At 42.8% G+C, this 14,985-nt stretch overlaps 1 protein-coding gene across 1 annotated transcript in view; it reads right to left on the bottom strand.

Annotated features, from left to right (window-relative positions):
* Positions 1-14,985, bottom strand: part of FRMD4A (FERM domain containing 4A) — a 174,414-nt gene that overhangs the window by 64,275 nt on the left and 95,154 nt on the right. Inside the window, exons 5-7 of the mRNA XM_056516370.1 lie at positions 12,159-12,243; positions 7,851-7,907; positions 5,393-5,415 (exon numbers count right to left, since the gene is read on the bottom strand). Of these exons, the coding sequence (XP_056372345.1) occupies positions 5,393-5,415; positions 7,851-7,907; positions 12,159-12,243 (165 nt within the window). The remainder of the gene's footprint in view (positions 1-5,392; positions 5,416-7,850; positions 7,908-12,158; positions 12,244-14,985) is intronic.

Here is a 14,985-nt window from a genome sequence, read left to right as displayed (position 1 = left end):
GAGATTTCCAAAACTTTTCTGGGAAAGCACAGACTGAGTTCCAAACAGGGACTTTCTGAGCCCAGAAAGCTATCAAAGAGGGCAAGATTAGTGGTGACTAACGATCCCTGAGAATCTGGGAAAACTCTGAGTCAGTAATGGCTCCTATAAAAGAAGGGGATAACATCAGTCAGCTTTGTTTTATCTCACAGTGAATTACAAAGTTTGCTTGTGCTGTGATAAGGTCTTTTAAGAATCAGAGAGAAAGACACTCTCAGTGATGTTGGGCAGGATTAAAATTTCTGCTCAGCACCCTAGAAAATATCATAAGGATAGTGCCTCACAGCCTCAAAGCACCAAATATATGTCAGGTAATCACTTCCAGGAACAAAAAGGTATTTCATTCTGTGGTCCATGCATTCACTAAGCCTTCTGGCAAGACTTATCTCAAGACAAATTAATTTAAACTTCCAAAGAGGTGTCAAATTAAAAAAAAAAAAAATAAAAAAATATCAGGTTGAATTTGAACTAGTGGCCATGAAGTCACTTTCCTCTTGGCTCCTTTTAAAACACTGAACCCCTCAATTTTTAAAATGTTTCCAGCAGGATTACAAGTGGTTTTGTACTTACTACCTTTCATGCTCTTTCTAGTGAAATATCTCAGTGTGTTTATTTTATTACTGTATTTTGAAAGTGTTGGTTTAATCCGGTCACTTGTGCTGCATTTATTTTATATTTAGAAGTGTCCAGCCTCCAGGGCTGATATATACAAAAGGGTGTTTAGGATACAGATTTATTAATATGCAGGGGAAAGTCTCCAAAACCACTTTCTATGTGCCCCCTAGACAACTTTATTCCTTTTTTTTCCTATGGTGGAAATGGTAATATTTAAAGGACTGAATAACAATATGAAAATGGAACTGGAAAAGCCATCTGCATGGGGTCCTGAAAGCTGGTTAGAAAGCCAGAAGTAAGGTTGACTAACAATGGACCTAGAAAACAGAACTTCTTTTTCTTGGGTTTGTTCTGGTACTACCTGTTTAATAAGTCTTGTCCAAATAAATTAATCACCACCTCTTAGTATCTTTATCTACACATGGGGGCAAAAGGCCTGCCTAGAACTTCATAAACATTTTGTGAAAAGCAAGTTTTTTGTGTAAGGTCTGCAATAATTTTGAGCATGATTACATATGCAGTTGTCACAGGAAAGCCATGCATTTTCCAGCATGTGTAATAACAATGATCAGTAACAAAACAAAACTACAGGTTAAAGTTACCAACTCTTCTCAGCACAGTAATTCATTCTGTAGAATGCAAGAGGAAATGCAAAGTCTGAGATTCTCAGATTAGATGGTACTATTCAAAATACAGTGTTTAGTATCTTTACCATTAGGCTGCAAGAATGCAGCCCAGGTTTTCTAACCCTTTAATACATTCTAATTGGTTAAATGTCACTTGGTTACACAGAAAGAAAAGTAAGCCTGAAACTATGTTAGATTACCATCTGCCCAAAAGTTGAAATTATTGTGAAATTCTGCCTAGCAGGAAACTGGCTGTTAGCTTTCCTCCCTTGTTATTCTTTCATATATTGCTGGGAGATACTTGGAGTTCACTTGAAATATCTCATATTATTTAACTGGAAGAAATCTAGCAATGAGGAACTAGCTCCAGTGGCTCAGGATTTTGTTATACTCAGAAGTTTTTCTTTCCCGTCCCCAAACTGAGGGACAAATGATCAGTATATGAATTTCTTGCTGCTTTGACATACAAGCTGTTTAAGGTTGAAGGACTGGATTATGAACATTTAAAAACAAAGCTGGTATGGGTTTGCCAGAGACTTTGGGAGTGGACTCTCAATCTGACAGGATTAAATTAGGGGGAAAAAAATCTCAATTATTTTAACAATATGCTGTATTCCCCCACAAATTAGCTAGGGCAGCCTTGGTAATTCCTGTGTAGACCTAAAGAGAGTCACACCAGTAGGATTTGTGTCTACCTAAGGAACTGAAATTTGTTCTGCCCATGCTCTGCCAACCAAGCGTGACTCAGCTCCCAACTAGAAACAGGATTAGTTGGAGCTAATAAACTTTAGATCCATCTGTAGGGTACTAGTTTAGGAGCTTCATACATGCAATTCTGTGCCATTGAAGTTAAAATGTTTGCAGCTAATATTGAAAGATTCAATCTCAAGTGTTTGGTTCCACCTAAAAATCAGCTCAACAGGGATACTTGATAGTCTGAAATTCAATGGTATGTTCCAGACTAAAAGCAAACATATTTATGTCTTGTCAGCTGAAGTATGTGGGCATTTGTTTTCAGTAATGTGAAAATGCTCTTCTTTAGTGCAGAGGACTAGGAACTTCTTAAGAAGAAAAGCTTTTTATTTTAAACCTGATTCTGCCTACATCTTTTTCAACTAAGAGATGGAGGAGGCCACTCAGAGCAAACATTAAGAAATACTTCATTGATCTAAACAGATTCAGGAGCTCAGGGTTTCTGATGATCTTTTTTTTTAAATGAAACACACATTAGAAATTGAAAAAGACTTAAAATAATTGCTCACTATAGCTGCTAAACTCATCTGTCAGGGCTGTTGTGGCATTTTAATTCAAGACAGGTGAGGGTGAGCTGGACTGTATTCCCCAGGCTTAGCAAAGCCTGAGAATCACTGTGATGCCCAAGGTGACAAGAAGCAGTGATAACAGACTCATGCATGATAATGCCCTACCAAAAGATTGTGTTTGAAATGACACATGAGCTGCTTGGAAAAGGAAAAAGGAGTACTCTGAGCACAGTGATTATTCTGAGGTATGGGATGATTTCCTCAAAAGCAGCAGTGGGAGCTGCTGTCACTGAAGATATATCAGTTCACAGAGATAGAAAGCTGACTGTTAGTTTGTAAGATTGATTCTGTTTTTTGAGTTCCCACGAGGCCCAAAGAGCAGACTTGCAATTGCTTCCAGGAGTCCTGAAGCAGCTGCAGATGCTCCTCCTGGCTGCAGTGGGGTTTGGAGGTAATCCTGCTCCAGCCACCACGGGCAGGTGCCAACACGCAGCTGGAGCTGTGACAGCTCGGCTCTGACTGTCCCAGCACCTGAGGTGATGGCAGTGACTCACAGGAAGGCTCCCATAGGCAACAGCAATTCTCCCATCACTGCAAATGAGCCAGTGCTTATGCACTTTTCTGGATGGGGGCCAGAGAGAAACTTGTACTCTCACAGGCTGTAAATCTGATGTGGCAGTAGACAGGACAGGTGTGGGAAAGCTGCAGTCTACATTCCAAGCATGCAGCCCTTTAGAATTAAACTATTTCTTCAAAAACAAAGGAGTTCAAGAGTTCAGCCTTCATCTAACATATAATCTTTAAATTCTCAGCAGCAAGACAATCACAACTGCAAAGCTTCTCTGTTTCAAAGAGTAGCCACTTCTACTTTAAACAATACTTCAACATCAACCAATTTCAGACACTGAAGCTAACTAGATCCTTAAGAGAAGTCAGAACACTTACCTTCATCTGCAGTTCCTCTGGCTGGCCTAAGGCTTGATTTGCCTATCAGATTTTACCCTGCTGATACGATAACCACAAATCTCAGCAGGCAAAAATCTTGACCACAACAACCTCATGTTGACTTCAGTAGCACCTGGATCTCAACCAGCACATAAACCTGTGTCAGTGTACATTAGATAGGAGCTGCTGGACAGACATACCTGGGAGATACCAAGTCTTCTAGACCATAGAGGATCAGGGCAGCATTCTTCTCCAAGAACAGGCTTCAAACTGCAGATTGATTTGTCCCCAAAGTCCATTTATAAATTAAGATCCCTGACAGTGGCCTCAAATTGTTATTATGACACCCCTTCTCTGCCTGATTTGGATGTAAGGAATCCCCCTTCCACTTCAAACCACTGTGATCCACAAGTGAAAGAACTCTGAACTGTTTTAATGGACCTGGTGATTGACAGCCACAGTTAACATCATGGCTTGAGGTATCTTCTGTGCCCCCAGAGAAGATTCCTCATTTCTCTGTGGCCTAGAGAAACACATTGTGATAAACTCAATAATTCCTTTTACAAGGGATATCACACAACTTTAAGCAAGTGAACTTTCCACCAGCTGTTTCCATTTCTGGTCTGGAAACAGGTACTTGAAGATAAAATGCTTTCAGTTCTATCACTCTCTGATTCCTTTCTGTTCTGTGTTTCATAGTCTGAACATACACTTTCTGAGTGTGTTTTCACCATAACCAAGACATACTGGGAAACAAATACCACTCTTCTTAGCAAAAACAGTGGTTTATCACAGGTTGGAATGGCAAAATTTTGCTTGGCACAACTGTTCTGAACTGAGTACTTGGTAGTGCATTGAAAACCAGACTGAAAAGTCAGAGCCACATGCACTCCAGTACCACTTGCTGATAGCCAAGTTATTCCAAATCAGGCAGAACTGAAAAATGAAATAAGACTAGGTTTGTGTTTCTGTGGTCAGATGCATGTCAGGATTTTGCAAGTTCATTAAGGTCTTGAGAAATGGTAAGGCAGAGCTTAAACTTCCTTTTAGCAAGGGCTACCTTATGTCATCCCAGATTCCATAATGGGCAGGAGATATCTACAGTGCAGTTCCTTTCACTCATTTGTCACCAATTTAGCTGTCTAGAAGTTCCAATCCACCAGAAAGTGGAACCTGCCTGTTCTTCACAGACTCCTATCATTACAGTCATGTTTCAGTGTATGGCAATGCTGACAAAATTAAGATAAATCTTTAGTCTCACCTGACAATTCAACCCCACTGTCCATTTTTTTTCTTCTCTGAAATTAACTTTAATGGATATTGTGGTCCTTAAGCTGAACTCACATTCAGGTCAGCAAAAGTAAAATATGGACTATATGAAATATTTAGCATTGTCAGCTCTCCTGAGCATCACACTAAGAACTTTCATGTCTCTCAGGAGACACCAAACAACCACCTGACCTTTGGTTGCTACCAACACGTAAATCACAGACACAGTCGACTTAGAGGAAAATTCTTGGGCATTTCATTAACAGTGAAACTGAAATATCAATTAATGATGGAATTTTAATGTTGCCTCTGGCAGGATCTGTGATATAACAGTGATTTTAAAGTCATTTCCTTAGCAATTTCCTTCCGAAGACTAGTCTATTTCCTGAACTTCATGATCACATAATGAGATTTGTCAACAAAATCACAAGAAATGTTTGCAAGAATGCTCTGGTCAAAGGTTGTGTTTGGTGAAGAAATTATGTCAGGAAACATGATGTCTATGTTAGCCATGCACACATAGATTGCACAGGCAATCCTGTTAGCAGCTACAATTGAGTTACACATCTCACACAGGAATTTTACCAGATTTACTCCCACATCACACACTAGCAAAAATTTCTTAAGTTCACCTACCTTGAAAAATCTCCCTTTGCCTCCTGTAAAACAAGGAAGATAAATTTAAAAAATATAATTAAAAACAGCGGGGAAAAAAAAGAAGAAAAGGCTGTTCAAGATTTTCCATTTGAAAAATTCATTTAGCAGCAATTTCCTGTTGTAATTGATTCCTCATGCATTTTTTGGAACTGGTATCTAATATCAAGTGATACAGTGAGTTGGGCAGATTAACAAATGAAAGAGCTAATACAGGGCCAGATGATTCCTCATTCTGCTGTGGATACCTAAGATGCTATAGGAGATGCTACAGGAGATAATGCCAATAAATAAGAAATTTTGGATACTACATTACTAGAAAATCTCTGAAGTCTCAGTGGCTTTGTGGCCATTTTCTAGCACCTAGACTTTCAAAAAGCTTGCTCACTGTCAGATTTCAAGGAGATGCAAGACACAGGTTTCTCTAACTCATTGCTGGGTGTTTGGGGGAATATTTAGCTCCCTTACTTGTACATCCAGATACTTGTATTTATTACCATCCCAGCCTGATGCTAAAGGATTGGATAATGCTCCATTACAGTAGTTAGATTAGTCTTACTGCACACCTGGAGAATCCGCAAAATCTGGTGAGTGCCCTCTGCAATAGATTTAGCACACATTTTGCATTTTCCATTTACCACAGACAATATGCCTTTCATATGATTCATGCTAAAGCACCTCATTTGCCACCAGCTACACAGAAAGCACAGTGCAAGAATGTAATTTGTGCAGTGAGGGAGTTTCCAGTGCCAAAAGAACTGGGCTTTGTATTCAGGTCTTTTGTCTTTACACCCATTCATCAACCTGCAAAACCTGCCAGCCCACGTCCAGTGGTGTTTCAATCCTGAGGCTGGGGTAAAGTTCAGAGCTCTGGTGGTACTTTAATTTGTTCTGGTAATAAAACAATTTGAAATTGGGCTGAAGACTAAATCACCTGAGTTCTGACAGACCTTTACTTTCCATTTCCCTCTGAGTGAAATGAAGGGCAGGCAAGCACTTCTCTGGTTCATAGGAAGGAGTCTTTGAGCATGTCATGATTACAGTTTAACACAGAACAAAGCCCAAAGGGTCTGCTCTGGCCTGCATGGGTGTGAGCATACTGAATTTAAAAAACAATTTTGTAGGGTATATTCTTCACAATTCAGTGCTTTGACCTAAATGCTACAGGAAGAAGTAGAGCAAAATGCAGTATGATTCCTTTTGTTTTGCTTGGATCCTGTGATAAACACGGGTTGTAGTAGTTTCTGGTTACAGGCAGCAAAGGTGTGGCTTGTTTTGACTGTTTTCATTAAGTTACACATCGAACTACTACAGGAATAAGCGTAACATCCTGTGTTTGTGGCAAGAAACAATCCCAGCAACAAGGGTTAGTTACAGTGGCAGCTCTGGGTCTGGCTGTACAATTACTAAGCACTAAGTTATTCACTAGGATGAGCAGACAATAGATTCATAACCCCACTGCTGCTCCTCACAATGAGCCCTTTGTTTGATGTGTATTCCCCCAACAGCCAATATGTGATTTCTATAATGTGCTGCTAATTGAGTCCTCCATCCTGACTCTCTCACTCCATTCTTGTTACATAAAATGATTTTAATGAAGGTTCAAATCCCTACACATTAATTGCTTCTTTAACATGGCAAGTGCTCTAAAAGTGCAGAGCATCATTATTTATTAGTGCAGTCTGAGGAGCTGGTTTGTCTGCTCACATGGCTCCTCATAGCTTCATGGCTGCTGGGAAAAAAAATTAAAACTACAGACTGCAAGAGAGGGGAAACAAGGATCATCTGACAATTATGACTGATCTGCTCCCACAGTCATGCTTTTAAAAATAGAACTTTCACAAAACCCACCTCCACCACCCTGAAAAAGTTCCCTTCTGGGAACCAGACATTTACCAAATGCTGCTTGGTCATTTACTCTCTGACCGTTTTCCCTCTTCTTCCAGAGCAGAACTTTGAAAGACAGTATTTTGAAAGGTTTTGAAACCATTCTGCCCACGTTGGAGAATACAGACATTGCATATTTAGAAGCTTATGTAGCTCATCAGAGGACCAAGCCCCATTGGGAAAACAAATGCAAGTAAAGTCACTAGAGGAAAAACCCATTGCATATGGATTTCACCTAGGAATTTGCATTAATCACTGAGATTTTCTCTGGCTGTACATCAGACCCCAGAATCTTGGATGTCTGTGCTGGTGCAAACATAACACATTTCTGTATGCAAAACGTTGAGCAGCAGTACCTGCTCCCTGAGTGAGGAGGTCTAGTTTGAGAGCCTTCTGTACCCATTTTGGCAGAAATAATGAAAACTGTGCAAAGACATCTTTTTCCTGCAACTGGGGGGAACCCCTACACTTCCACAAGCCATTGTGGATTTGGTAAATCAAAAGATTTAATGCAGCATGAGGAAGCACCAAATGAGAGAAGGAGGGTGCTTACCTGCAAGATGTATGCAGCCAGTTCAAACACCACTTCACTGTCAACCTCAATGAGTTCCTTGAAAGAAAACAAGAAAGAAAAAGAGAGTTGAGCTACTGTAAGAAAGACATACATCTCCCTCTGACTACTGCATGGTGAAGCATGCAGTGCCAGTTTTCTCCCTTGGCTAGGCTTCAAAGTATTCCCTATGCTCCTGGAGACAAAAGGGAGGGAGAACCTGCCCACTCAGATATGGAAAAAGCCAAATATTCAGTGTAATGCGTTGGTTAATGAAGCATAACTGGATGTGGCATGAAGGGATTCCTGGGGGAGGAGTGAGGAAAAGACAGGTGGAAGGGGTAAGATCAGGGTACATTTTATTTTCTTGTGTGATTTAGTGAAAAGCAGTCTAGGATATAGATTTTTTTGCCCCCATATGTGACCATGCTTCAGATGTGACACAGCTTTGTCCCTGGCTCAGAGAAGTAAGGAATGAGAATTTGTGGCACACTGAGATGGTATCAAATCCCCCACTGGACTTCTCTGGCCCTTACAAAGGGTAAACTCACAGGACAATGAACCATATTTGCTCTTGCAGGATTTGAGCCCTGGTTTTGGTCTTTTCACCCTCAAAACCACTGAGGCTGGGGGTGATTTGAGAATGAGCTGTGACAGAAAGTCTTTTGGTAGATCTTCCTTGCTCCATTTTATAGGATCCTGCCATCGATGAAAGTGATCTTGGAGGGTTTTACTTGGACACCATGGTCACATGAAGAACACCGATGGTCCCAACAGATCTTCTCAGGATTCCTCTGCTGTGCCTGAGACAGCAGCTACAGAACCAAGGGCTCTAGGCACTGCTCTGGAATGTGCATAATGCAGTCCAAGCATCAAAGATGCTTGAGATGGGAGGCACAAGTATTACTCTGGAGGCCAAGCATGCTATTGCTGAATCTCTGACCCCTGCCTTTGGGAAGCTAGTGGGCTTTTACTGAGATAATGTTTAGGTCTCTATTCTGCAACTACATTGTCTCCAATGGATATGGCCCAGTAAACTGGGTCACTGTTCAGCTCATTCCTGTAGTGGTTTTACTGTTGTATTTATTTAAGCTGCTGTTTTTAATATTTTACTTCATCTGGCAAGAAATGAGTGATCTAAATATAGATCACTGCTGTGATCCATGCTCCAGCCAAGTCATGGCCACACCTCATTTACAAGCCACAATTGCTGCATTGGCTTGTCTCTGGCAAAATCAAAAACAAAGGGAACAAAACACAGGATCAGATCCAGGTGTCCTTGGCTTTCACCAGTGCCAGCTTTTTAAAATAAGTTCACCTCTTTCATAACAACTCCTTGGGGAGTGAAGAGCAGCTCTGCTACGGGCGATAAACACGTCTTTGCCCTCTCAGCTGAGCTGCCTGAGTCACGCAGGCACCTGCACCAGGGATGAGCCTGTGCCAAGGGAAGTGGCTGGAGCAAGAGGTTGATTCAGCTGCAGGCAGGGCTGGGCTGGGGCTATCAGGCACATCCCATAGCAAGGGGCAATGCACAGTAGAACCAGAGCACCTGACTGGAAGCATCAGGCATGGCATGGGCAAACCAGCCCGTGCAACCATGTGTCCATGCTATGGCAAGTCTGTACTGGCAGGTGAAACAGGCCAGAGCCCAGTCCAGCCCCAAGGGCACAAGGGGTGCAGTACAGCTCATGGTTAAACACTCACTCTCTCTCCCCCAGTCCCAGACGGGGTTTCCACCACTGTGTTGCCTATTTGGAACAGGTGTGCATCCTTGATCAGCGCTGAAGCAACGCCTGGGGCAGAGCTGGTTGGCACAGGCCAAAACCCACGCCAGAGCGTGCGAGTAATTAAACAGCCCGTCTGATCAAGGGACGGTGCCTGATGCCAAGCCCTGTCTGCTTTGGTAGTACAAATGTGGCTTGGCCTTTCTGGGCAAAAGCAGCTTGCTGGTCCTGTGCAAGGGTTTGGGTGTGTGGGTTCACAAATGTCTCACTACTCAACAGGGTTGGTGAGTGGGGGTGATGAGCACAGCCAGAGGAGCACTGCACTCAACACAGGGTCAGCTGGCAGCCCAGTGACCAGCAGCCCCAAACTAGGCCTCAGTTTTATTCTTTCCCACCCTGAGCAAGCAGATGTTTGAGGATGTGTGTCTGGAGAATCAACAAGGGAAGGTCTGAGGCACTAGCACAGTGTTAGGAACCACATTTATTTCATACACATTGGTCTTTCTGGGCTGCAGGGGAGCCAGGGGTAGAGGCATCCGTGGGAAATCCAACAAGGAAACTTTTGGTGCAACAAGGAAGCTCTCAAGATTTGGCAGCATGCGACATCATCTGCTAGCTGCAGGAATGACAAGCACTGGCTGTGCTTAGACACCAAGTTCCCCACAACACAACATTCATTATAAGGAATCTGCCAGGCTGGGGTGCTTGCCCTGAATCTTAGCAGACACTTTGCACCCAACTTTCAAATTCAGTGACTTTTTCAATAGCACAGCTTGGCTTACTGTGACTAGAAGTCAAATGGAGAAGGATCTGGATAGAAGGTTGGGACTTCAGCAGGGCTATTTTTAGATAGAGGCACTCAGATCTAATATGCAAAGTAATGGTTTCAGGAGAGGTCAGACTAAAATAGATCAACCTAGATCTGTAAGCACTTTGTTTTCTTTATTTTGTTCTTCTTCTTATTAAGCTTTCTCCAAAAAAAGAACAACAGTGTAAGCTCTTCCTGGCAACACTTCAAAAAGGAACTTTCCCCAGAAACCAAAACGTGATGCTCACTGAGCTTGTTGCTGGAGAGGGCTGACTCAGCACATCTAATTGCAGCCTTGCCGGAGAGCAAAGCACTGCACAGCTCAGCTCAGCAGCCCTGCCTAGCTCCTGGGCACTGAAAAAAAGGAATTGTCTGGCTTCTGCCCTGAGTTTTAGAAAATACAAAGTTACTCCCTGCATTTTAAAACATATAAATGTCAAGTGAGGCTTCAGGTTTGGTGTAACTACTCTGCTTAGCAGGTCACAAACGTGCTGAGGGTTGTGGGATGGTGGAATAATCTCTCCCTGACTACATCTGTCTTTTCCTACCACTTCCTCTCTGGCAGATGGAGGTGAGTCACAGGCATGACTCTGCCAGCACAGAGGGAGGTAGGAGGGATCCTCCCAGGGAATCCCAGCTGCTGACAAACCTCTCCCAGTCTCAGACATCCAGCCCACCTGGCTGAGCCTGCACACTGCCAATCTCCACCTCAGCGTGGTCTGGGGCTGCTTGGTTTTCCAAACCTTGCCATGTCCAGCTGGCTTGTCAGCTCCATGGCTCTGCTGTGGGCAGCCCTACAAGCTGAGGATGTGCCAGGATGCCTATTGCTATCTCTGCACAGAAAGTACCTTGCAAGGGGCTGCTCTGAGCTGCAGGGCCAGGGACAGCAGCCTGGCCTTTCAGGAGGGCAATTACTCACATAAAAACATTTCTCAGTGCATGGCTTGATCCTCTACAAGGTGATCTTTGGTGCATAGCCACAGACACCCTTACCCCACTCCCACAGAAACCCACAAACTCCTCCTGTCCCTCAAATCTGAGGTCACTTGGCTTGGAAGGGAAACCTCATGGCGATCTGCAACATCCTCATGAGGGAAGTGGATGGGCAGGCACTGAACTCGTGTGTGGTGAACACTGACAGGCCGAGGGAATGACATGAAACTAACACATGGTTGGATATGAGAAAAACTGCTTCACCCAGAGGGTGGCTGGGCACTGGACCAGGCTCCCCAGGGCAGTGGTCACAGAACAGAGTTCAAGATGCATCTCTCAGGAACACGGTGAGATTCCTGGGGTTTACGTGTGCAGAGCCAAGATCAGGACTCGACGATCCTTGCGGTTCCCTTCCCACTGAGGCCATTCCACCCTTCCCGCTCCCGCTGTCCCCTCACGCCCCGCGGCCCGGCCCGAAGATGGCGCCCGCGCCGCACTGCCGCCCTCTGCGGGCCGAAACCCTCACGGCACGTTTTTAACATAAAACCAGACATTCCCTTCTAAACACAAGCCAGTTTATAGTTTCAGCAGTGCAGATTTCCTCCTGCCAGCCACAAGAGTTACTTCCAGCGCTGTTTTACCCCAGAACCGCTCTCTGAGAGGAAAGCTGCTGCCAAGGGCGGTGGCAGCTGAAGACAGAGGAGTGAGGGAATGTGCGAGGAGAAAGAGGAGGAGAAGGTTGTATCTGGAAGTCCAGGTGTGACCAGTGTAAATTTTGGGGCAGGGAATGCAGGTCCAGGTGTCTCAGTCCACTCTGGTGCCACCCTGAGCTCCCCAAATCCTCACCTTGTAGATGCAGGACTTGGCGTTCAAGAAAAACAGTTCGATGGTGGCATTGTCCTTCAGGTAGGAGATGCTTTCAATGTAGAACCTGAAAAGGAAAAGTGAGAGGGGTGAGACACGAGGGAACTAGGGCAAAACACCGAAATGCATTTATTAAACGAAAGATGTGGTCAAAGGAGTCATGATGAATGTACTAAAAATGAACTTTCTTCCCTTACAGCAGACTGAAGTGGTGGAGACTCATGCACTCTCCAGGATGTGATCAGTCACCACCAACCCAGCCATACCAAAGGAACTGGATCATCAAATGAATGATTTAGGTTCTAAATAATCCTTTGTTTTGTTTTTACACTTAAAAGAAACCTTTATTCTGTGGTTTTTTTTTGTAAGTTTCACCTTTTTTTGCATCACATTTTCACATTTTCGTCATCACTTCTTTACCCATCGCAACAATTCTGTGCTGTTAAACCTGCATTTTGTAAAATATTCATCTACAGAAATGCACTTCTGGGTTCCTTCCCTGTCCCCTTCATCTCTGCATAAAGCGAATTTTATAAAGGATTCTTTACATACTGTATCTATGGTCTCACAGTAAGCAGTAAGGCAGTAGTTACTAACCTTTCACAGTTTACCAGTAACATGAATAACAATGTGAGGGATGACAGAGAATTATCATAATCTAATTTTTTTGTGCTGGAGTGACTTCTCAGGTATCAGTGTCAGAAAAACCCACTTGTTTGCATTGGCTGATTGCCCCAAATATTTTCAATTATGTTGAAAGCTCATGATATGTATGAATTTATTCAGTACTCCATGCCCTGCCTGCTTTGAAGGTCTGATAAACTTTGAGAGAGCTTTGTGAGAAGGGACTCCTGCCCTTAATTCTGCCTTGAGATCTCTTATTTTGGGAAAAAAGTGCTCTGGATACCATCAATGTTAATGACTGATGATCCCATCGAGGTATGTTGTGTATTCCTGTAGTACCAGAGAAAGCTTTGATATGTTCAGTGAAGTTAAGGTGAATTTTGCATTTTCTTAGTGCTTTAGGTAAGGTAAAATAAATAGATCTGTCTGCTGATGTTATTTGGTAGTGATCTTCAAGTTGAAGTGCAGTGACAGCAATGTTCCTTACTGCTATCATGCCTTGTCAGAGGTAATTAGAATAGGGAAGGTGCCAGGGAAATGGTGTCTGCACCATTTTAAAAACCCAAATTCCTTAGAAATCTGGGTTGACATGCAGGATCCAGTTACAAACCCCACTCCCTGACCTCTGTCTGGGAGCAGACAGACCTGTGGACACTCCTGAGGCTTCACACAAGTGCTGAAGGGATTGTCCACATCCAGCTATTTGCAAAGTCCAGGGCCTTAAATGTAACCTTCTTAGGGCAAAGGTCAAAGCTTTGTAGTGCTCCTAAGTGTCTTCTGAAGGCTCTTCAAAACACTTTATTTCCTGACAGGCAGAACCAATTCCTTGCTTATTAGAGAGAGAGAAACATTGTGTTAATCTGCTGAAGGGCTCCTGTCTGTATTACCTTTCCTTCCCCCTTCAGAAGAGAAACAAAAACAAAACCTGAGTAAAATAAAATAAACCCCAAGAAAACACTAACAACTGATCAAACCTACAAAACACCAAAACCATTTGAATGTAGTGATGATGAAGCACAAAGATTAAATGTTTTTTTTTTTTTTTTTTTCTGGTTTTCACCCCCTGTCCTTAAAATACCCTTTTTTTTTTTTTTTTTTTTTTTTTTTTTTTTTTTTTTTTTTTTTTTTTTTTTTTTTTTTTTTTTAAATAAAAAATATATTTGGCTTTAGAAATGCAAAAAATTTATGCATTAAAAAAGAAACCTTACTAGATCTGTTCTCTGAGTGCAGCTGGCTTCCCATCTGCTGAATTCATGGAGAATAATGGTAATTTTGCATATTCTGTGGTTCTTGAACAACTTTCTCTTCTTATCACTGCTATCAGTGCTCTCTGAGTTTTGATGGTTGGTTTTCTTATTCCAGGGTTAGAAGAAAACAGGAACATTTTTTCCATTTTGAATTCCAATGAAGGTTAGCCTAAAACCTTTTTCTTTCACCAGCTTAAATGCGACCGTTCTCATCATCGCTAGAGGGCAATATTGCATTTGTTAAGGCTGCAGGGAGCTTTCCCAAGGCTTTTCACACGGACATAGATCGTTTTCTGCACAAAATTAAGTCTCTGGGAGCACAGAGCCTGCACATGATACTTCATGTCACAAAGAAAACCCAATTCTCAAGTGATCTCCAGAGTGAAGGTAAGCTGGGGAGCTACTGGCTCTCACACATGCACCCAGACAAATGTGGAACGTGCACCAGGAAACTGGGGCTGCTTAAAAGAAAACACATTTGCAAAGGGAACTCTTGTGGGATTTTCTGTGTGGTAAACTCAGAAAACCTGAACTGGAGTATATTACCCTGAATTCACAGTTGGTGTGGTTGAATTGAATTCACAAAAAGGGCAGGGAAATACACTTCTTTTTTTGCACTTATGGCTAGTTTATGTTACATCTCCTCCTGTTTCCATCTTTTAGGAACACAGTGAAGGAACCCACACTTTACAGTGATCAATGTCAATGACTAAGGACGCAGGCAGGAGCATCCAGCTGCTAAGGCAATGAACCAAGCAAACAAAAATCTGGGTTGAATTCCCAACTCGGACACTGGTTTCCTTTGTGACCTTCAGAAAATCATTTAGCTGCTTGGGCTGTTGAGCTGGGCTTAGAAAACACCCCTCCCTTCTCAACACCCCTCCCTTCTCTGCCCCCCTCTGCCTGTTTTGCCTGTTAAGCTTAGGAACCTTTCGAGG

This window comes from Oenanthe melanoleuca, chromosome 1A (assembly GCF_029582105.1).
Source record: "Oenanthe melanoleuca isolate GR-GAL-2019-014 chromosome 1A, OMel1.0, whole genome shotgun sequence".
Lineage (NCBI taxonomy): Eukaryota > Metazoa > Chordata > Aves > Passeriformes > Muscicapidae > Oenanthe > Oenanthe melanoleuca.
The sequence above is the reverse complement of the archived record's forward strand: the minus strand, read 5'-3'. Positions and strand labels throughout refer to the sequence as shown.